We start from the raw sequence: 24,569 nt of genomic DNA on the forward strand, positions 1-24,569 counted from the left end.
AACCTAACTTACAGCCTTGGAATTTCCTATTGGTCTCCATTCAACTAACTAGACAGGATCTGCTTAAGATTTCAAGAACAGCAAAAAATCAGCTAAGTGCTGTTATTTGCTGAGCTACATATTTATAACCGGTAACAAACTTTGAATTCACTGGGATTCATCTCAGCTCAATCCATATATTAATTATTTCTATGAAAAGTTTTGAAAACTTATTCAGAAGTATTCTGGACTCTGTGTGAACAAAAGCTACCTTTGCTATTCATGAACACCACCCCCCCCCAGCTATCTCTACTGTGTTTTCCCAAAAATAAGATAGTGTCTTAGTTTCACAGAAACACGGTAGAAATAGCTGGGGTGTATTCATGAATAAGACAGTGTCTTATTTTCTTTTGACCCCCGAAATAAGCACTTGGCCTTATTTTTGGGGAGATCTTATTATTTTTGAGGTGCAGGAGGCAGCGAGCGTAGCCACCTCATGATTGCTGCTGTGTTGCAATATTTTTGGGGAAGACTTATTTTAGCACATGCGCTCAAAAGCCCGATCGGGATTATTATTTGGGGAGATCTTATTTTCAGGGAAACAGGGTAGACATCCATAAACCCAAAAGTAAGATGTTGTGCTGCCTTAAGAAATGGTTCAATACTGCACAACTTTTTAAGAAGCAGAATATGATTCTCAAGCTGAAGTTCTTTTCTAAAAGTGAAGACATTTGCTTGGTATTTTCATGTAAACTTACATAACTTTTTACCAATATGCAACCAAAACTGTGGTTGCATGTTATGGAAGAGCAGCACTTAACAAATTTTCCAGTCCCTATTATAGTTATAAATTGAGGATTACCTATAGATTAACTAAAATATTTTCTGACAAAAGAATGCTATTATTATAGATACAGGTCCCATGTTTTCTTGACGATTCTTGACATTCAAGATAATTCATTTAAAATTAAAATGATATATCAGAATATGCAACATAACATACAGCTAGATGTTCTGGCTGAAATCTGTGAACACTTTGCAGAGTTCCCAGCCGATTCTTCTAGTTTCTGCCAAAAGTGAATTTCTTTATAAGAAAAAGAACCATTTGGAATCCTTTTATGCACATCTGTTCTTTCTGCTTATCTCTGGAATTAAGTGCTAGAGCACAGAGCTTCCAAATAAATAAGTTGGTTCAATCGTAGATATTGTATTTGTTGTCTTTTCCTTAGATTCAGAAGCACAGTCTTTGCTGAATCTCAATTTAAGCTGTCTTTGTGGATGCTCCGTTCTGTATTGTGGTTATTTAGTTCATTAGTTTTCCACTGAATGCTGGTCCCATTCATGGGGACAGAGGATATCTGACTTCCTGTCCGATGACAAATACAGCAGAGGCATGACTGGCAAGAAAAAAAAATCCAAACATTACTGGTTTGTTGGTTAATTTATTTTAGGAAGGCTCATTTTCAGTGGAGAGCAGAATTCTCAAGACTGTAGAAAGCAGAATTAGGCCTGAGTGAAATTAAATTTATAACGTGTAGTAACATGAAATACAAGGTAAATTTACCCTTAAAGATACATAATTCCTTGTTAAACTGTGGCTAACATGTAATTATATGTGAACAGATAAAAAATGTACTTCTTTTGTTTCACTGTTCCATACTTTCAGCTTCATTAGACTACAAAACTATGAAACTTAGGAAAGGGATTTGAAATTGATGTAAAAATATAGCTTCTTTTAGCAGATGCTGTTAGAAACAAATACGATTTGTATTTCATCTAGTTCTCTCTTCTTTTAAAAGCAAGAAGTCAAGTGGACTAAATTATGAAAGACGTGGCAACCGAAGTGGCTTGAGTTATGATGAATTTGGTACAATATAACAATTCTTGAGCTTCTATCATTTTGGCACTTTCTGACTAGCTCTGAAGTGATTCCTCTTCCCCCTTTGGGAAACCTTCCACTGATAATTGTCATTTCCATACGGATAATGTGAAGAAATTGCAGGCGCACTGAACCGGCAGTAATGCCGACAGCAACCAACTCCTGCATCACACCATAATTATAGTCTCCTCAATGCTTTCCAAATGTGTTAGAAAAAAGTTACAAAATTGTCAGCCACTATGACAAAATCCTGGAAATTCTCAACGTTCAGCATAATTGAAAGTTGTAAAAATTGGAAAAGGCTGCTGTAAAATATCCAGACAATGTTCCCAAATGTTTGTTTAGGCAAAAAGTGGGTTTTATAATTTAAAATCAATATTTCAAAACATGGGATCAACTTGGAAAAGGATGAATAGAATTCTTTCATATTTACTTTTCACAATTTATTCTTCAATATTACTTTTGATAGGTTTAATGCAGAGGTGGGTTCCTACCAGTTCGCACCTATTCGGTAGAACCGGTTCGTCAAATCTACCGAACCGGTTAGAAGAGGTTCCACCAGTGGACCGGAAAGCCGGCCACACCTACAGAAGAGGTTCCAAACTTTTTTGAAACCCACCACTGGTTTAATGTAATGTTTTTGGCCCTTACCTGGAAACAGTTTTTGAACTTCTTGCTCACAAAGTAGAGTGCTATAGGATTTATGCAGGAATTGATGGTTGCTAGATTAATGCTGATATAATCGAAAGCCAACAAAAAGCTAGGATCAAAAACAGAAAATATTACAATCTTCATAATGGTTGACAAGTAATCCTCAGCCATTATAAATTTGTGAAACTATGCAACACTGTCTCAGGTAAACATGAGTTAATAGAATTGCAGGTGCTTAGGAGAATTAGGACTATGAAGCACTGTTCAAATAATAAAGCATTTATAAATGAATAGAAGCATAATAGCAAACCTTGGGTTATAAAAAGTAAAATTCTGGAGCCATTTAAAATATGTGAGTTTTACAGGAAAAATGATGGCATAACAATAAGCCCTCAAATTACAATTGCACCCAGAATTATGATCTAAAGTCATGGTGGTTGTTAAGCAGGTTATGTCAGCTCACCCAATTTTACAATCTTTTTTTCAATGGTTGTTAGGAATATAATCTAATGGTTGGGTTGGCAATATATAAACCATATAGCAATGCCTGTTTCTTTAAATCATGCTGTAAAATGTGATTGGTTGCTATTTTCCTCAATTGTCCATAAGAGAAAGCCAGAATGATTGTTAGCTCTGCTCTGTTTGTTAGATGCTGGGCTGATCTGATCTGTGTTTTGGAAGCTGTCTGGTTAGAAAGTGCCATGAGCTATTGTAAGTTTTGCAACTGTTAGCAAACTTGAAGTACTGAACTGAATATATGAAACTGGACTATGTTATTTGGATTATCCCTTAACTGAAAGACATTGATGACTGACTGTCTTATCTGTGTATGACTTGGACTATTTGATGGACTCTGATACCTCTATTTCCATGAAAGTAAAAGCCTTTAAACTGCAGTGTCTCTGTATGCTGGTTTGTGTGTTCTCCAACACAACTCTCACAACACTTCTCTGAACGTACTCGCTCTCTCAATGGGGAGCTTACCTAAAACTAGTTATGGACCCAGAGTACACCAGTCATAACTAAAGGAGAGTTGGTGTTGATATGCAATACCGTATACAGACAGCTGTTTATTGTAGTGATTATTACTATCCTGGAGAAGATGGCGAGCGACCCATCAACAAGCCTATCAATGATAACCCCATTAAATGGAACAAACTATGTTTCCTGGTCTATGAAATGCAGTCTACTCCTGCATAGGGAAAGTTTATGGGATGCTGTACAGAATCCACCGGATGTAACTGATTGGAATCTAGATAACGATAATGATGCAAAGAAGATAGCAGATTTTCAGTGATGCAATGAACGGGCATTGTGTATTATTGGTCTAACACTGAATGACCAACAATTAATACATATTCATGGAGAAAATTCTGCTGCAAGATGTTGGGAGAATTTGAAGAGGATTTATGTACGTGACACTGTAGGTGCACACATACATCTTACATGCAAACTGTTTAGGGCACGATTTCTGAAAGGTGGAGATATGTTAGCTCATTTAACCTTTATCAAAGGGTTTTTTTAAGGAGCTACATGAAAATGAACTAATTTTCTCTGAGCTACATCAAGTTTATATCATACTCTCCTCACTGCATGAGAGTTACAATGTTTTTGTATCTTCTCTTAAAGTCCTAACCCGAAATGAACTAATATTGACTGACATTACTGCACGACTGTTGGAAGAGTCAAGAAGAAGGATGAAAAAAGAACAACGGAGAGAGAAACCACCACAAGTAGAAGGTGAGGAGTCACCTTCTACTGCCTATACTGTTCAAAAATGTTATTCTTGTGGGGCTAAGGGACATATAGCTAGGTTCTGTAAAAAGGCAAAACAAAATGCCGGAAGAGCTAGAAAAAATGCTAATGTCAACTTAGCTATGTCTACTTTGGCTATGTCTAGCAATGCACCCTTAAACCATGATTTGTGGGCTGTTGATAGTGGAGCATCACAGTACATTGCTAGAGATAGAAAAAGGTTTGTAAAAATGACCACTAGCAAGAAACAAGTATTCTTGGCAAATGGATGGAAGGTGAAGGCATCTGGTGAAGGTAATGCATGTTGTTCATTCTTAAATGAGCAGTTATCAATGTTATATGTACCTAACCTGAACTTCAACTTACTATCAGTTAGGGCTCTGGTTAACATTGGCTATGTGGTAACCTTTAGTGGAGACATCTGTATTATTGAAAAGGAGGATAACAGGGTTACTGCTACTTTAAAAAACAGTTTGTACGTTATACCGGATGGCCAGATGGCTCACATAGCTTATCACAATGTTAAACCCCATGACGAATGCATACATTTGCTACATAGACGCATGGGGCACATTAATTTCAAGATGCTGCAACAAACTGTCAAGTTGGCAGAAGGAGTAAAACTAAAATCATGCAGAAAATATTTAAACTGCAATGTTTGCAATCAGGAAAAAAGCAAAGTTACTCCAGCAAACAGACTGAATGGTTTCAAAACAAAGGAACCTCTGGAGGTTGTTTTTGCTGATTTAATAGGACCTTTAAACCCCAGTTTGGGAGGTGCCTGTTATATTTTGAGTATCATGCATCATTATTCCCGATACGGTTTCTGTTACTTAATGAAAAACAAAACAGAAACGTTTCAGAATTTTTTTAATTGGCTGAGGTTTGCGGAGAGAAAGATGAAAGCCAAGGTTATTACTGTAGTTACTGATAATGGGACAGAGTTTACCAATTATAAATCCCAAACAATGTTAAGAACAGCTGGAATTGAGCGCAAACGTTCTGCTCCTTATAGGCCACAACATAACTCATTTGTAGAACAAAGGGGGCAAACATTACAGGCCACAGCTCGAACTATGATAGCTGATTCAGGTTTGCTGGAAACACTGTGGGGTGAAGCTATGATGTCTAGTAACCATGTTTTAAATAATGTGATGAATACAACAACCGGTGAATTGCCATTCACTAGGTGGCATGGTAGAAAACCATATCTGAGTTACCTACATACATTCGGAGCCCCAGCATGGGTGCATATTCCATCACAACTGAGACTGAAAGGGCAACATAGAGCTTGACAGTTATTTTTTGTAGGATATGAAGCTAACCACAGATCATTTAGATTTTGGGAGAAAGGCACAACTAAGATTTACTATAGCACTAGTGCTAAGTTTATAGAACACGTGGGGTGGAATAAATGAGAAACAAATGATCATGTAATTATCGACACCCAAGTAGTCCCTAATGAAAACCAGTAGGTTTTCCCATCCCTAGGAAAACCAGTAATTAAAGAAATTAAGGAAGAAGTACATGACGAACCAGAAGAACAAGAGCAGGTTATACAGGAGAGTCCACTGGTGAGTCCTGAAATACCTAGATGTTCAACTTGTGTAACTAGACCGCCTGACAGGTATCAGGCGTCTATAGCATGTCAGGCAAATAAAGTTCCTGCTAATTACAAAGAATTAATTCTATATCCAACTGAGGAACAGAAAGCTTGGAAAGATGCAATGGAAAAGGAATTAAAATCATTGCAAAAGTTAGAGGTGTATGAAAATGTAAAATTACCACCAGGTAAACATGCTATTGGTTGTAAATGGATTTTCAAAATTAAAAATAGTGTAGATGGGACTGTAACCCATAAAGCCAGGTTAGTTGCAAAAGGGTTTGCTCAGTCAGCAAATGACTATGATGAGGTCTTTGCATCTAGTTTAAAGGCTACAACGTTATGTGCAGCATTAGTGTAGGCAGCTAAGAATGAATATATAGTTAATCATTTAGATGTAGAGACAGCATATCTTCATGCACCGTTGCAACATACTATATATTTACAGAAGCCTGCAGGATTCAAAACTGATAGTAAAACTGATTGCTGGAGGTTGAAAAAGAGTCTTTATGGCTTGAAGCAATCAGGATATGAATGGAATAAGGCTCTTTTTTGCTAAATTCTTTGTTGCTTTGGGACCATCTATTCCAGGTGGATTCTGCTCATTCTATATGTGTTAGCTAAGGAGTAGTTGGGATTCTCATTCCTTTAGGAATGAGATTTAGAATATGACCCTTTTAGTTGCAGCCCCACTTAGGAGCTATTTGGTGTAAGATGTAGATGACTTTTACCTATCACTTAGTAAAGCAATAAAAACGGTGTTTTTCTGCAGGTTCTTGAGAAAGGAGAACTTTAAATAAGGCAATCAGCAGTATCTTGGGGCAGGTGTTAACTGCTAAGGAGCATTCGTTATGTTTTATGTTGATTAAATGGTCACGTTTTTATAATCACAAATAGTACATAATTCATTAGTAAGTAGAATATAAATACTTATATAAAACATAAATAATAAAATGTTATGTAGTCATATTAACTCACTTAATGTCTTGCTGCATTCATCTGTCATCAAATTATTTAATAGCACACATTAAAATAGTACCTGTAGAATTCACATCTCTTGGGGTCCTGTGGGTCTTCCATTGTTTTTTTCAGTATTTGGCCTAGATGCATAGGAAACCAGCAAAGAGCAAAAATCACAACTAAACAGAAAACCGTTTTAGCAACTTCTCGGCGCTATGGGGAAAAAAAAAAGAATGATTTGCAAATATAAGCCAAGGCAAATGTGAAGCAATTAAGGAGGAAAGTGGCTCAAATAAGCAATAGTCAAGAAGAAAAGGTTATTTCTAACAACTTGTCAAAATATATACATTTGTGGAACAAAAAAATTACAATTAAAAAGCATCAGAGAAAGTACTTATAGTTTCAAATATTATGAAGGCAAGCAGAGGTCGGAATGGGACAACTTGGTGCAGCCAACTTGCCGCAATGAGTCGCAGCCAACCCATTGCAGGGCAACTCACTGCAGGACAATTCAATTTAAACATTTAAAATAATTTTAAAAACATTTAAATTTTTATTATTCAGATTTCATTTAGTTCCTCCTTTTTCATCCTTTATTTAATTATTCTATTTCACCATTTCTTAGTGTAACTCTTGTCCCTCAGCGAGCTGGCCATGGTGAGTTGGAATTGTCCTAGACCCAGATGATGTTGTTATTTAAATTAGACAACAACCAGTTTCAAAATAATTCAATGTCAACATAATTCAAAATAAGAAATGTCAAAGTAATTAGTAAACAGATTAGATCCACATGCTTTGAAAAATCTGTATTATTTCAACAAAACTTAAAAAATGTGGCAAGATAGAACAATATCAAAAGTTATAAGTTATCAAACTTTGTGGTGGTGTAATCCTCTAACACCTAAAACAGAATCCATCTTTCTCATCAACTTGATATTCAGGAATTTGGTTTAAATAATACAATTAAACTAAAGTTAAATTGAAACCCATGAGAAAGAATGTTGGTCTTACCTGAACCTGTCTTTTCAGGGGTAGAGAGGGAGGGGTTATGCGTGGGTATTCTCAAAGCCTGATTGGTCCAAAGACTGAGGGAAACTTCTTAAATACTCCTTCCTTTCCCTTTATCTCCCAGTTTCCTCGAAGGTGAAATACTGCACCTGTAACTAAATACAAGACACCCTGGGAACCTCCCAGACCTCCCCTTGGCCCCACCCTACTCTAACTAGGGCGGGTCATAGCCCTTCCCTCTCTTCCCCTGAAAAGACACGTTCAGGTAAGACCAACGTTCTTTTTCCAGTGGAAGAGAGGGAGGGGTTATGCGTGGGACATACCCAAGCTTAGTCCCAGGGAGGGAAACTAGGGCCCAAAGGGAGAGTCAGCTGCCACCCTCTGCAGGACCCTATGACCAAATGACGTGTCCGCCAAGGCGAATGTGTCCAGTCGATAATGACGGATGAAGGGGTCGGCGATGCCCAAGCAGCCCCCTGACAGATATCCTCAAAAGGAGCTCTGGTGGCCCACACCGCTGTGGTCGCAGCATTTTTAGTGGAGTGTGCCGTGATCCCCACAGGGGTAGGCTGATCCGCTGCCTCATAGGCCCATGCAATGGCCTGACGTATCCACCGGTCGATAGTGGTCGAGGAAACCCTGGCTCCCAGTGACCCCAGCTGAAATGAAATGAAGAGGGCCTCCAATCTGCGTACTCCCGCCATCCGCCTGAGATAGATTGCGGCGGACATCCAGATGATGCCATAGTGTCTCCCTATCACTAGAGAGGGCCGGACAAAAATTAGGCAAGACTAACTCTTGTGTCCCATGAAAGAGGGTGTTCTCCTTTTCTCCTTTGGGAGAAAAGTGGGGTCCAGGTGAAGGACCACCCTATCTTGGTGGAATTGACAGAGATCGTCCTTGAAAGATAGGGTGCCTAGCTCTGAAATACACCTGGCTGACGTAACAGCCACCAGAAATGCCACCTTAAGGGACAAGAACCTAAGATGGACCATTTGAAGGAGTTCAAAGGGAGCCCCCGTCAAGGCCCTGAGGACCAGAGGGAGATCCCAGGTTGGAAATCTGTGAACAGGAGGGGGCCTGAGATTTGCCGCCCTTTTCAGAAAGCACTTGATCAGGGGATGGTGGGAGACAGGACAGATGACAATGCCGCCACCTGGTGGTGTAGGGTGTTATGTGACAGGCTGTCATCCAGTCCCTTCTACAGGAAGTCCAGGATGTTGGGAATCGTGGCCCTGGCTGGACAGATGGCCAATGGGGAGCACCACCTGACAAAGGCTGACCAGGTGGAGTTATAGATTCGAGTGGTTGATGGTCGCCTAGAGGCTTCAATGGTTTGTATGACTTTGGAGGAGAGGTTAGCCTTCTTCAGGAGTTGCCGCTCAAGTGCCAGGCGGTCAGATGGAGCCACTGCGGCGCCGGGTGCATCAGAACCCCCTGGCACAAGATGATCTCCTCCCAAGGAATCTTCCATGGCTGGGAAACCGAAAGTTATACTAGGTCTTCAAACCAGGGTCTCCTCGACCAATAAGGGGCTAGCAAGATGATGTGAGCCCTCTCCATCACTACCTTCCTGAGGACCGCCGTGATAAGGGGAATGAAAGGGAAGGCATAGAGGAGGCCTGGAGGCCATCTGCTCTGGAGGGCATCCGTACCCTTCACGTCCCAGTTCCGGAAACGGGAGAAGAACCTCGGGAGCTGTGAATTTGCCGGGGTGGCAAACAAGTCCACCAATGGGGAGCCGAACCTCTGGCATATCTCCTGAAACAGATCGGGAAGGAGCTGCCACTTCCCATTGTCGAGGGTCGCCCGGCTCAGCCAGTCCATCCAGTGATTGGCCTCTCCTGATAGGTGTTCTGACACCAGCGAAGCCAGATGTCTCTCCACCCAAAAACTGATCCTTAGAGCCTCTAGCCAGAGGGCCCGAGAATGTGTCCCCCCCGACGGTTTATGTGGGTCTTTGTGGCGACATTGTCTGTCAGGAGGAGCACGTAGGGTCCCCAGTCCCAATCTTAGTGGTCTTCCTAGCCTTATGTAAAAGAGTCTTAAACATAGCTGGGGGAACCAGACCGGTAGAAGAGGGGGGATCAGGAGGAGCAGAGTCCTCGTCCTCCAAAAACCCCATATCATGTTGGTTGTCCTCACCCAGAGTGGATGACCACGGATGGGGATGGGGCCCTATGATGGAACTGATCACGACCATCCGGGGCCCTGCCAGAGTGGGATGCTCTCTCTCTGGGAAATGCCTCGAGAGATGGCTGCAGATATTGATGCTTGATGCTTGATGCTTTCAGGCAGGAGATCGAGATCCTCAAGATCCTCCCAGAAAGGACCTGGATCCTGGGGGGCTAACCTCCTAGTGGGATGGCATGCCCTAGAGGTACCTTCCAAAGGGCCTGCATCATTTACCCTTACTGGCTCAGGGGAAGTGGAGGGAGAGGGGGATATTCCTGCCTGGAATATCCATGGGACCTGGGAGGAGAAACTGAAGCCCCTAGGAGAGGCTGAATGGTGGGAAGAGTGCCTGACTGGGGACCTGGACCTACTGGCTGATCTGGGCCTGGTGGATAAGGCCTGTTTCTCCGCCCTGGCAAAAGTTTTCTCCAGGGCCTTCTGCCGCCTTAAGTCCTCTCTGGTAGTAGCCCTGGATGGGCATTGGGCCATCAGAGGTTTGTTCACGGCAGCCCTGGTCCTAGGCCCAAGGGATGGTTCCTCCCCTTCCATAGGAGCCTCTACCGCGCTTTGGGGCAGTTTGGATCTCGCCTCCATCGCCCCAGTTATGTGCACGATGATAGGCCTCTGTAGGCTCCACTGGTGCCTGGGCCTCTGAGAGCTGTGGGGCTATTGGCCAATTAATGCCTCCGGACTTCCGCTGGAAGAAGCACGCAGTGGATTGTGGCCTTCTACACGTGGTGAGTGCAAAATGGCCATCAAGCCTTCGACCACGCTGTCTGCCTTCTCAATGCGGCTGCGGACGCTCTAAAAACTCGGCAGCTCGCCTCTCCTTGACTCCGGCCTGGGAAAGATCTCCTGTGGCCTGGGGACCATTGCGCTGTGACCCGTTATACAATCCGCTGTCCCTTTAAGGTTGAGACCACGTGGCAGCTGGCAGCCATTGAAAGAGCGACGGGCGGCTGAGCAGACTCTTCGCGCACGCCCCTAGTAAGCCCCGACAGTTTTCTCAATTTGCAGTCTGGTCTTTTTTCATTTTAAAAAACAAGCTCCCTGGGCTGCACAACAAGAACCCGTCACCCCTGCTGGCTCGGGGATATGATCAGGCCTCAAGGCCTGCAGAGGGGGCGGTCAATGCCCCACAGGGCTCTCCCCAACTGCGCGAGGCAGAAATGATTGTCCCTTGGGCCGCAGCGAATTAATTTTGAAAATTTAGAATATCCAATTAGCCAAAATATTCATACTAATATTAAACCATGAAATTTCCTACCTAAGATCAAATGCAACAGTGCTTGGACCAAAAAGACTGAGAGGAAACTGGGAGATAAAGGGAGAGGAAGGAGTATTTAAGACGTTTCCCTCAGTCTTTGGACCAATCAGGCTTTGAGAATACCCTCACGTAACCCCTCCCTCTATTCCACGGAAAAATGCAATGCTTTTATATTGATTGAACGATGAAGAGAAAAATCAAAATAAAGAATTCTCTTAGAGAAAAATGACATTTCTTGATAATAAAATATTAGGAAATTTGATCCCTGATGGTTCTCACTCAATTAGCATTTTGAAAAGCCATAAAGACCTGGCTGTTTTTTCAGGTCTTGGACTATTTATTTGTTTTGGATGTCAATTGTGGGCAGCATGTTTTTTGGGGTGGGAGGGGTTTGCCAGGTTTACCATTTTGCTCTTCTTCCTTTCATTTTTCTCAGTCATCCTGTTTTGTTATTGTTTGGTATACTATTTTTGTATTGTTTTGTTATACTGTGAACCGCCCAGAGTGAAGTTGAAGTTGGTCATTGTCTTTGAATAAATGAATAAATAAATGGTTGGCAATTATAGCAGCTGAGGCCCAATACTTGGAATAGGTATTAGATCAAAGAAGGTTCTTAGTAAACAAACAATCCATATACGAAGTAATTTGAACTCTATAATTTATATTTAATGTCATTGTACAAGGTGCAATGACAATAAAGTAAACTAAACTATAATAATTACCTCATTAATTGCTTGCAGTTTAAATTGCCCTAATGTTATGATTGCCCAACTACACTAAGTAAAAACTCACCTAAGACCATCATCTGTCGGCTGTGACCAGGGGGGCATTTGCCCAGGTTCGCCTGGTCCGCCAGTTACGACCCTACCTGAATCGGGAGGCTCTCACAACAGTCACTCGAGCCCTTGTGATCTCTAGGCTGGAATACTGCAATGTGCTCTACATGGGGCTGCCCTTGAAGTGCATCCGGCGGCTGCAGTTAGTCCAGAATGCGGCCGCGCGAGTGATAGTGGGCGCACCGCGGTTCGCCCACATAACACCCATCCTCCGCGAGCTGCACTGGCTACCTGTTGATCTCCGGGTGCGCTTCAGGGTCCTGTTGACCATCTTTAAAGCCCTTCATGGTAGTGGATCTGAGTACTTGAGAGACCGCCTTCTGCCGATTACCTCCCTCCGACCGATAAGATCGCACAGACTGGGCCTCCTCCGAATCCCATCTGCCAGTCAATGCCGACTGGCGACTACACGGAGGAGAGCCTTTTCTGTTGCAGCTCCGACCCTGTGGAACGATCTCCCCATCGAGATACGCACCCTCACCACCATCCAGGCCTTCCGCGCAGCCCTTAAGACCTGGCTATCCCAACAGGCCTGGGGATAAGTCTTCAATTTGCCCCACCCGAGTGTGAATGTTGAATGCAAGTTGTGTTTTTTATTACTTTATTTATTTTGTGCACATATTGTTTGTTTTGAATTTCACCCCCCCCCCCCCTAATGATTGTAAGCCGCCCTGAGTCCCCTCAGGGAAAAGGGCGGCCTATAAATCCAAATAAACAAAACAAACAAACAAACAAAACAAACCTTTCTGTTCTCAGAAGGAATATTGTTGACATCAAAAGTTTACAGGATAAAGCTTTCATGACAGTGACTGGAAATGCAGGTCAAAACTGTTTTCTTCTTACCTGCTTAAGATGTTCACTGAGAGCAATTCTCAAATTACTCTTCCTCCTGTTCAACATTTCACACGTCATCAGGGTATAAAAGAAGGCCGTGCAGGCAAGTGGCATACAGAAGTAGAAACCAAAGAGCCACCAATGTTTTACGTCAATGTAAAACTGCAAAGACATCAAACGTGACAGGTTGTGGCTAAGTAACTCGCAGTACCATTCTGCAATTTCCATAGAACATGCAGGCTACATTCTTCGGGAGCTTTCACAACTAGAAGCTTCCAAAACTGCATTTCAAGGCTCAAGATTTAGAGGAATGGCTATCCTGTTGAAGAATTTTAGAAGATTCTCATTTCTGGAGAGCACCAAACTGAGAAATTGTTCTATACCAGAGGTGGGGAACAATAGCCCCTTTATGAGTCAGCAGAATTCTGGGAGTTGAAGTTCACAAGTCATAAAAGGGGCATAATCTCCTATCTCTATTCTACACAAAAGAGGAATTGGCATAAATACGACCACAACAATTATCACAATTGAAACTGTTAGGAAAATATTTCTATCTTTGCCTTTGATTTGAAAAGATCAATTCACAACAATCAGGACCAATTTAAGACATTCTGCTGCCTGAAATGCTACATTGTATACCTCCTGTTCCTAAATAAAAGAGCCTTGGCCAGTCGTATCAGCAGAATTCTCTCACAAGAGTTGTTGAACATTTAGCACCTGGATTATAGGCAGAATACACATGTACTAAACATATATTTTTACATATGAATTAAAACACTCAGGAGTTTCTACACAGCAGAGCAGATGATTGGATGCAATACAAATTCCTCAACATTCCCCTTTCTCACCATAAGTATCTTCTCATATAAACAAAAGAAGAAATAAAGTAAAGATAGAGTAGGGACTAGACTGAATTGGCAGGAGATGAATAAGGAAGGTGTTTAATCAGCCTATTGAGTCTCTTGGGAGAGGAAGAAGGTAGGAAGCAAAAAAAAAGTACAAGAATTCTCTTACAAAGAATAAGAGTACTTAGATTCTGATTTGTGTGTTTGTGTGATGCTTATTGCTGGATATCACTGTATTATCAAAACTGACTTTTAAATCCTAGTCACTAAATACTTCCTATCTGTATATTAAAATCAAAGAGCACCAGGAGTCATGTGAATTGCCTGTCTAACAGAAAGTCTGGTCTGTTACCTTTTAAGGCTTTTAAGAATGGCTTTGATTCCAAAAGGTCCAGGTTAAGAATGTCTTCTGTGTATAATTGGGCCATGCTATCAGTAGAAAGATTAACTGTCTTGCTTGTGTGTCCAGCAAAAAGAGGCCACTTAACATGTCTTAGTCTGGAAAATGTGGAGTACAGCCTGCCTGTTCCAGTTACTCTGATTCTCTGCTTGTTTTAACTCCCTGTCTGGAATGTAACTGTTTGCATGGTATGCTGGGAGAAAGAATCAATGGTCTGAGTGAATATCAGTCTTGCCTATATGCATTTTCTGTTCATTTCTATATATGAGTAGCAGGCACACATACAAAAACATATACTTATATGTCAAATGAAACATCTCCTATTCCCAAATATTTGTTATGAGTTGGATTGGTATATAGGGGATTCCTTGTTCTCATCTCCTTTTCATTTAGTTGTTTATTCTGATGCTATTTTACTTGTTTTCATATGAGAATATCATCATGCAAATAGCTAAGGATTATGTTTGGCTCTTTATAGTCATAAAACTGCTATTTTGTTTATGCATAACTAAATCAGAAAAGCTAGCTTTGGAATTAGATTAAACCTTTACTGTAACTAATATAATCTTAATAAATGGTGTTTGACTGTTACAGGCATCGTTTACATGTGAAGTCAGCACACAAAAATAGGATTTCCCCCCCAAAAGAGATGCCTAGAGCGCCGCTGGAGGGCCAGTAAATCTGAGTCAGACCGAGCACTGATGAGAGCCTTTATTAGAGCCTATCTCGTGGCAATACGGGCGGCGAAATGTTCGCATTTTGCCGCCCTTATTGCATCCGCCGAATCGCGCCCAGCCGCCTTGTTTAGAATAACCCGCTCCCTCTTGAAAGGGAGGGATGCGGGTGACCCTCTACAGGGTAGAGCTGAGGAATTTGTTCAGTATTTGACGGATAAAGTCGCTCGGATTCGGACAGAGCTGGACTTCAATTGCACGATACCAGCCGAGGTACCGGGGGAGGGTCTTGAGCATGCTTTATGGATTGAGTTTCAACGGGCTTCTCCTGATGAAGTGGACAAGGTGAGTGGTGAGTGCCTCCACTTGTATACTGGACCCGTGTCCCTCCTGGCTGGTCTCGACCAGCAGGGAGGTGACATGCGGCTGGATCCAGACGATTGTGAACACCTCTCTCTGGGAGGGAATCTTCCCACCCCTCCTAAAGGATGCGGTGGTGAGACCCCTCCTGAAGAAATCGTCTTTGGACCCAGCCATTTTGAGCAACTATCATCAGTCTCCAACCTTCCCTTTGTAGGGAAGGTTGTTGAGAAAGTGGTGGCCTCGCAACTCCGACGGTCCTTGGATGAAGCCGATTATCTAGACTCTTTTCAGTCGGGTTTCAGGCCTGGTTACAGCACGGAAACTGCTTTGGTCGCGCTGATCGATGATCTCTGGCGGGCCAGGGATAGGGGTCACCTCTCTATCCTTGTGCTTCTTGACCTCTCAGCGGCCTTCGATATAATCGACCATGGTATCCTTCTGCGACGGTTGCGAGAGGTGGGGGTGGGAGGCACCGTTTTGCGGTGGTTCTCCTCCTACTTCTCGGACAGGTCGCAGTCGGTGTTGGTCGGAGGGCAGAGATCGACCCCAAGGCCCCTCAAGTATGGGGTGCCGCAGGGTTCGGTCCTGTCCCCCCTCCTATTTAACATCTACATGAAGCCGCTGTGTGAGATCATACGCTGGCACGGGATTAAGTATCACCAATATGCAGATGATACGCAGCTGTATCTGTCTGCCCCGTGCCAACTCAGTGAAGCAGTAGAAGTGATGTGCCAGTGCCTGGAGGCTGTTAGAGTCTGGATGGGAGCAAACAAGTTGGCACTCAATCCAGACAAGACCGAGTGGCTTCTGATGTTCCCTCCCAAAGATTGTCCAACTGTTCCATCTCTCAGGCTGGGGGGTGAAATTATACGCCCCTCAGAGAGGGTTCGCAATTTGGGAGTCCTCCTGGACCCACAGCTGACTCTAGAACACCATCTGTTGGCTGTGACCAGGGGGACCTTTGCCCAGGTTCGCCTGGTGCACCAATTGCGACCCTACCTGGATCGGGAGGCCCTTCAGACAGTCACTCACGCCCTTGTGACCTCAAGACTGGATTATTGTAATGCGCTCTACATGGGGCTGCCCTTGAAGAGTGTTCGAAGACTCCAATTAGTCCAGAATGCAGCCGCGCGAGCGATTGTGGGTGCACCAAGGTACACCCATGTTACACCTATCCTCTGCGAGCTGCACTGGCTACCTATTAGTCTCCGAATCCGCTTCAAGGTGCTGGTCGCTACCTATAAAGCCCTACATGGCATCGGACCTGGGTACCTGAGAGACCGCCTCCTGCCGATTACCTCTCTCAGACCAATTAGATCGCACAGGTTGGGTCTCCTCCGGATTCCATCTGCCAGCCAATGTCGGCTGGCGACTCCCCGGGGGAGAGCCTTCTCTGTTGCAGCTCCGGCCCTCTGGAACGAGGATCCCTGTTGAGATCCAGATCCTTACTACCCTCCCGGCCTTCCGCAAAGCCACCAAGTCCTGGCTGTTCTAGCAGGCTGGGGGGAGCTGAGAAGCATCTACCTCCATAGAAATTGTGAATGTTGGTTTTGTTTTTAATATATTGTCTTTGTCTTGTTCCCCCCTTTCCCTTGTCTTTTGTGAGCCGCCCAGAGTCCTCCGGGAGTGGGCGAGATACAAGACAAATAAATAAATAAATAAATGAATAAATTTTTTCCTTACCAGATCCCGCTAGATATATTAAGACTACAGTTTATAAAGTTCCCAATCAACTTTCTCACAAGCGATGCTATTAAGAATGTCTGGGAGACAGTTTTAGTTAGTTAAATGTAGCAATGATAGAACTAAAAGCATTTTTTAAAAGACATGCTTCATATTAAAGGTAAAGGTTCCCCTCGCACGTATGTGCTAGTCATTCCCGACTCTAAGGGGTGGTGCTCATCTCCTTTTCAAAGCCAAAGAGCCAGCGCTGTCTGAAAATGCTTCCATGGTCATGTGGCCAGCATGACTAAATGCGGAAGGCGCACGAAATGCTGTTTCCTTCCCACCAAAGGTAGTCCCTACCTATTTTTCTACTTTCATTTTACATGCTTTCAAACTGCTAGGTTGGCAGAAGCTGAGACAAGTAACTGGAGCTCACTCTGTTACTGGCGCTAGGGATTCGAACCGCTGAACTGCTGACCTTTCTGATTGACAAGCTCAGCTTCTTAGCTACTGAGCCACCACATCCCTTCATATTAAAAGTAGGAAAAATTAGCATAAATGTGATAAAAATGGGTTCTCTTAACAAGGCTCTCTGATATAGATTCCACAAATTTATATAACATCTATAGTTGCACCAATGTAACCCTAGCAAAAAGGGCTACTCTTGAAGTTCCTTCAACTGAGCAATGCACCCAGAATATATGTAGACGAGACACCCTTATGAACAACAGAGCATCATTTCAGCAAGAAATTAATGCTTGTTCTAGAATTTGGGATACTTCTTGTGCAAGCACACATTTAACATGCCTTCATGACTGGAAATGGCATGATATGCAATCGAAAACTGTATTAGACTGATTGATCACTGATTCATTTAATCTGAGTTTTCTTTCTCTGTACCTGCCAGGTTGTTAATTTGATCTCCAGATTAATGTATACAGCAAGTGACCAGTGTTGATGGTAGAAATGTCTGCTGGATCTTTTTCTGCAGACGAACTGCACAATTCTGACTAGTACTATGCCCCTATCTTAAAAGAGCACAACCATCAGCTAACCGCAGCCCTGCAAAGCACTTGCACAAAATATAAGCAAATTTTTAAAATGGCTACAATGGGTCCTTTTCAACTTTTAGATGAAGGTACCTTACACTAAGTCAAATGGATCTCTCTTGTCTACTATTATTTGAAAGGCAGCAGTTCAAAATGTAGTGATTTCTAGCCCTAAATTTGTGATGCTCTTTATAATGTAAATTGCAGGAAAATAGAAGCCAAGCTTTTAGATAATTAAATGACTCAATCTGAAGACCCCAGGATCAAAAATCTGAACATGTTTACAAACAAAAGGATACATAACTATTTTTCCCCAGGATCAAAAATCTGAACATGTTTACGAACAAAAGGATATATAACTATTTTTTCCCAGGATAAAAATCTGAACATGTTTACAAACAAAAGGATATATAATTATTTCCCCCCCCCCCCAAAAGTCACATCTTGTTTGGACTAAACTCTCTTCTTTCCACCAGTATTAAGTCACTGTGCTAGAGAAAATTGGATGCTAAAAATATGAAAAGTCCATCTTATTTAGCATTTAAAATGTGAGATTTTAAAGAAGAACTAAACTAAGATTTCTTCAAATGATGAATTACAGCTATTAAAGCTTACAGTTTGCAACTAACTAATATTGTACTTCAATATAAGTGGCACAGTCATCCTTTTGTCTAAATATATAAGTCCACATGGAACTAGTTTTCTCCAGGAAATGGGCCTTTCCCAAGTTCCCTAAGGCACTTGGTCTTTTGGGATTTAGATTCTAGGACAAACATTGGAAAGATGGACTTAAAAATAATGAAGTATTTTCTAAGAAAATACAAAGGAAGTAACCACAAAAAACTATGAAGTTTTATTAGCACAATTTATTCAAAGATTTGCTAGAAATCAAAATTAAGTCAGGAACCATCATTTCAGCCTTAATTCATGTATTAAAAAAACCTCTTTGACTTGTTTCAGCATTTCTTTCTGTTTTGTGTAGACACATCTCTGTGTGTGCATTTGTGTCTCCAAATACACAAGAAAAGGTAATTCCTTGCAATCTAGGGCATCTCTTAATACAACTTTGAATATGTTTGGAAAGGTAAGAGAACTAGCTATTTTCTCTAGGGCAAAATGAGAAGAATTTAACAAATCATAAGCATTCATAGTTATCTTTTCTGAAACACTTTGTTTTGTTAAACTTCCAACAGCTGTAAAAGGAATGCCAGAGGAAGAAACTATTTAACTTTTTCCAGCTGGTTCTTCCACTTACTCCCACTTTGTGCTTCTTTTTTCTATGGACCCCAGAAATGGTCTTGAGATAAGGCATGGGGCAACCTTAAACACCCAAAGAGCCACAAAGGTCCAAACTGGAAGCCCCCCATTCAATTCTAGAGCCAACCAGAAGTCCGGTTCCCCCACCAAAGAGGCTCCTCCTAGCATAGCCTCCTTTATTCTTCTGCCAACTGGAAGTACAATTTCCCACCACCACGATCATAGAGTCTCCTCCTAGCACAGCCTCCTTTTTCCTCTGCCAACCGGAAGTCCAGTTTCTCCCTCATAGAGTCTCCTCCTAGCGCACCCTCCTTTTTCCTCTACCTATCCTAACCGAAAGTCCCATTAATTGTGGAGCAACTGGTGACAGGGAGCTGCAGCAGAGGATGAAAGAGCCACATGCGGCTCCACAACTGCAGGTTGCCAACCCCTGGGATAAGGTAATAGTCAGAAAATTAAAACTCCCACTGAAACTTGGTATTCTTTGATATAAACTACCAGGGATTCAGGAGAAAAATAGAAAAAGTATCTAAAAGTATCTATCAAAGCAACATGTATATTTCCATAAGTAGTTACTGAAATGTAGCTGAAAACCCTATCCTTTGTTAAGTTAATGTCTATCCTTAAGTTTGAAGAAAATCTGAAGGGTATTGCCCTTGCCAGATGCTGTCCTGCCTTTACAGAATCTGTACTAAGGTGCTGAACCAATTTTTTGTACACAGGTAGTCCTTGACTTACAACCATTCATTTAGTGACTGTTCAAAGTTACAACAGCACTGAAAAAAATGACTTACCACTATTTTTTCACACTTATGGGCACTGCAACATCCCCATGGTCATGTGATCAAAATTTGGGTGCTTATCAACTGGCATTATTTATGACAATTGCATTGTCTAGGAGTCATGTGATCACTATTTGTAACCTTACCAGTCAGTTTCTGACAAGCAAAGTCAATGGGAAAGCCAGATTCACTTCAAGACTGCATGATTCACTGTGGTAGAAAAAGTTATAAATTAGGGCAAAACTCACTTAACAAATTTTGTACTCAACTGTGATCATAACTTGAAGACTACCTGTACAACATGTGACCAGCAAAGAGAATGTTTAAGCCTTCCAATCTGGCTACTCTCTGTCTTTAGCACATCCCAACTTGCAGGAAAAAATTACCTACAATCATGATACTGTAATAGCAGTTGGACATGTCTAGTTGTTGAACTGTGCTTCTTATTTTTTCCTGCTATACCATTAAGAGCCAAGGTGGCGCAGTGGTTAGAATACAGTACTGCAGGCTACTTCTGTTGCCTGCCGGCAGCCTGCAATTTGACACTTTAAATCTCACCAGGTTCAAGGTTGACTTAGCCTTCCATCCTTCCAAGATTAGAAAAATGAGGACACAGATCACTGGGAGAAATATGCTGACACTGTAAACCACTTAGAGAGGGCTCTAAAGCACTTTGAAGTGATATATAAGTCTACTTGCTATTGCTATTCTATCACAGCCTAAGTTGAATAAAGATAGATAGATGGTAGGTAGGTAGGTAGGTAGGTAGGTAGGTAGGTAGGTAGATGATAGACAGACAGACAGACAGACAGACAGATAGCCAGAAGGTATTATGGAGGTAATGAGTCACCAACAGCATTTTTTTCAACATATGGACAACAAATGCTTCATTTAAAACTCCTACATATTATTTTTAGAAGGCAAAGGGGCGTGGGTGGGGTATGGAGCTAGCTCCACCATTTTACTATTCTGCTATTTCAGCCTGTTTGGCAATTTCATCCCACTGTTTCAGAGTTCCAGTTCCAGTCCTGTGGTACAAGAAATAATTGCCCAAAAGTAAAGGACCAAGTTAAAGCTTCAAGCTCAGGAATCTACACTTAATCCTAACAAACCAGGAATCAATGTATGGAGACTATGAGTCAACATCACCCTGATATAGCCCATAAACACTACAAGAATCCCACACATTTATAGACCCTTTACCTTACCTAATCTGAAATTATTCTTGGATGTTGTCAGTTCAAGAAGAAAAACTTTAATGCTGGTGATGCAGCAGGGATTGCACAGGTAAACCCACCAGTGGCTGGCCAGGTTAGGTGGTCTTAATAGAATGGACCTTATAAATTCATTTTACTTTGGCTTTTCATTCTAGTGCCCTGGAGTCCCAAAGTTGACTTTTAGCTGCAGTGAATTTTTCTCTCCAACTTCCTCATAAGTATTACAAATAGGGCTGAACTGTGTGGCAAGACCCTTTAAAGTGGGGGCACAGGAAGCCAGACGTGGGTGAGAGATAGAACAGAGGTAAAAGCTGCTGACAGCTTAAGATGAAATAGGAACTTCTCTTTTTTATATTTCTCCTATGTACTTTGCTGTAACAGTCCAAGTGAACTTCCCCTTTTGAAATGTCATGCTTGTCTCATGTATGGAAACGCCTTGAGAATGTACCGTGTGGAACACGGCATAAAAGTAGGATCCTGGGCAGAGCTCAGTTCAGTTCAGATTTTGGTGTGTGAACACGCTGAACTCGATGCATCCAATAAACCTGTTTCTCTCACTTTCGTGGTCTCAAGTCCTGCTTTTTCGTAAGTAGATTACAAACCACAATCTGCTGCAACACTGGTACAGCTACGCATGATTTAACCCTTTCTGAGCAATGGGCTGAGACAAGATGAAGGCAGTAGCAAAAACAACAATACAAGATAAAGGCAGTAGCAAAAACAGCAACAACAATAACCACATCATATTCCTCTTATAATTATGTGCAAATGGGGAAAGGCCAGTGTTCTAATTAGAACCTACTTTAGAAAGGTCAAGTTGAAACAAGTGAAACAAAGCTGAAATTGAAATCCTACATGCATTTTCCCAGATTTTTGCAGTCCTATTCAAGAGCGTTATCCATAACGATCAACCATATGTCTTCAGAACTGAGGAAATATTGCTCTTTTGCAAGTAATATTTGGAGGCACAGCCATTTGGGTAAGTTTGGGGCAGTCTCTCACTCTCAGTTATAGAAACAAGGCAAGGGCAAATGCCTTCTCAAAACTTTACCCCACAAGCTGCAGAGACTACTCAACACAGTTGTCAGGAGTTAACACTGACTCAAAGGCACAAATGCGCCCACACATCCATCTGAAATGGATATTTGGGGCATGCCATCTACCAACCCATTGGTAAAACTGAACTTTCAAAGCTAATAGCCTTTCATAAATTTGTTTTTTATCATCCCCCACAATATACATATTATTTCTCCTTGACCTTCCATTTTTCTTAATCCTAATTCTCCAAATTGTCCCATTATTATTAATTAAAAGACAAACAATAATCACAACAAAATGGTTTTCCATAGCTGATATAATAACGTACTTTCAAGAAGCTGTTGTGTGGTATTAGCATACAGGCTTTCAACTCCTCTTCATTTCCAACATAATCAACAAGGGTGAAACCAATTGCTTCTGGAATAGCCAGGATGAAGGAAATAATCCAAATACAAAAAATTTCAATGGCAGTGATCAAGGGAACACCAATTCCTTGAACACGACTCCAGGAAGCAACTGCTCGGTACCTAAAATAAAGAAAGAAATTTACATTGTCAGTTTCAGCTCTTTATAAAAGTTTAAATTTTCAACATGGGTATAATACAACAGACACATTTCAAGATTCTTCAAATATATGCCAGTTTAATGAAAAATTGGTGAAAATACTTAGTTGAAAAAGTAGTGAACAACGAGCAGGTTAAAATATTGTGGGATTTCCGAATAGAAACCAATAAAGTCTTGGCTCACAACAAACCAGTTTTATTATGGTTGAAAAGAAGAAAATCAAATAATTGATGTGGGAATATTAGGGGAAAGTAGAAAAGAGGACAAGGAATTGGAGAAGATGATAAAGTATCTGAAAATTAAAGTTGACATAAACCAGGCTTGGTAATCCCAGTGGTTATCAGTACACTGGGTGTCATAGCATAAAACCATGGACAGCAACTAGAAAATATGTACATTGACAAAATTTCATCTGTAAATTGTAAAAGGCCACACTGATTGAATCCACATATATTATTCACATACATTGACACAGTATGATATTCTAGGTTTCTGAGAAGAACTTGATGCATCTGAAGGCCAACAGCAGTCAAGAAATGGCAGGTGTGATTTTACATTGTCAGGTATATACAATAATAAAAACCTGGAGACAGTAGAATAGAAGGGAAATAACTGGAGAAAATAACAAAATACAAAGACCTGAAAACAGAGATAGAATGTCTGTGGCAAAAAAGGACAAATAATAATAAACACCTTGATAAGTTGATAAGAAAGACAAAAAAAGTCTAGATATTAGACATTGCAATAACTGGAGAGAGCAGAAGACAAAAGAAAAAAACTGGAAAAAAACCACAAAATATAAAGACTACAAATAGAAGTAGATGATTGTCGCAAAAGAAAGCAAAGCGACTTCCAACTAATAATAAGTGCCTTAAGTCCAACCCCAGACAACTGGAGCACCACTTAAACACCATCATCATTGACAAAAATACTCTAATTGCATAAGGCAGCTTTACTTAGAACAGCTTACATCCTGCAACCATATCTTTAACACCATCAAATATCCACACCCAAGTCCTTGGAAAGGACTCAATAAGTGGATAAAAATCTGGTTGACTGTGCAACAAATTATAAAATTCTTAGATACTTCCTTAACACTTTTGAGGTCCTTGGTTCATGCTTGAATTATTACATTTCTGCCATTTTTAGACTGAATCTAACTGTAACTCACATAATACATCCCTAAAGTATTTTCTGATAATCATTTATCACCACAGGATGCTTTCAAAATATGCACACCATCTCAAAAACAGACATTCCAGTTATAGATATTCTTTCTTGGCCCTGCCACTGAAAGAACAAGAAAGGGTAATTTTCTTTTAGCCAGGGCCACACTTCTCACTTCCTTGGCCTTCGTCTATAAAGGGTTTAACATGATGTCAATGAAATAACTGATATGGACGCAGCTAAAACTTTAGAGTCTCTGACATCCTTGAATTGTGTTAATGAACAAAATGGTTGCTTTAGACATGAAGTCTATGGCTGTGATGGCGAACGTATGGCATGTGAGCCAGGGGCAAACTCAGCTCCACTGCGCATGTGTGCGTGCCTCCTGCTAGCGAGCTGATTTTTTGGTCTCTGCCATGCATATGTGGGGGAAAGGTGCATGCTGGAGATGCACACACATGCATGGGGGGGTCACACACACATTCGTGGGGTTGGGGAAGTGGGGGTGCACCCCCCGTGGCCCATTTTTGGTTCCAGGAGGTTGCAGGGAGGCCTCTAGGTCCAAAATGAGGTCTGGGGGGGGTGTCATGCATGCCTGTGC

The 24,569-nt window shown here is 41.6% G+C and overlaps 1 protein-coding gene across 1 annotated transcript in view; it reads right to left on the reverse strand.

Moving 5' to 3' along the window:
• Positions 1–517: 517 nt before the first annotated feature.
• Positions 518–24,569, reverse strand: part of EDNRA (endothelin receptor type A) — a 38,788-nt gene continuing 14,736 nt past the window's right edge. The window contains 5 exon segments of the mRNA XM_032223512.1: positions 518–1,376; positions 2,510–2,618; positions 6,907–7,040; positions 12,957–13,109; positions 22,566–22,764. Coding sequence (XP_032079403.1) covers positions 1,236–1,376; positions 2,510–2,618; positions 6,907–7,040; positions 12,957–13,109; positions 22,566–22,764 — 736 coding nt within the window. The 3' untranslated portion in view covers positions 518–1,235.

This window comes from Thamnophis elegans, chromosome 9 (genome assembly GCF_009769535.1).
Source record: "Thamnophis elegans isolate rThaEle1 chromosome 9, rThaEle1.pri, whole genome shotgun sequence".
NCBI lineage: Eukaryota > Metazoa > Chordata > Lepidosauria > Squamata > Colubridae > Thamnophis > Thamnophis elegans.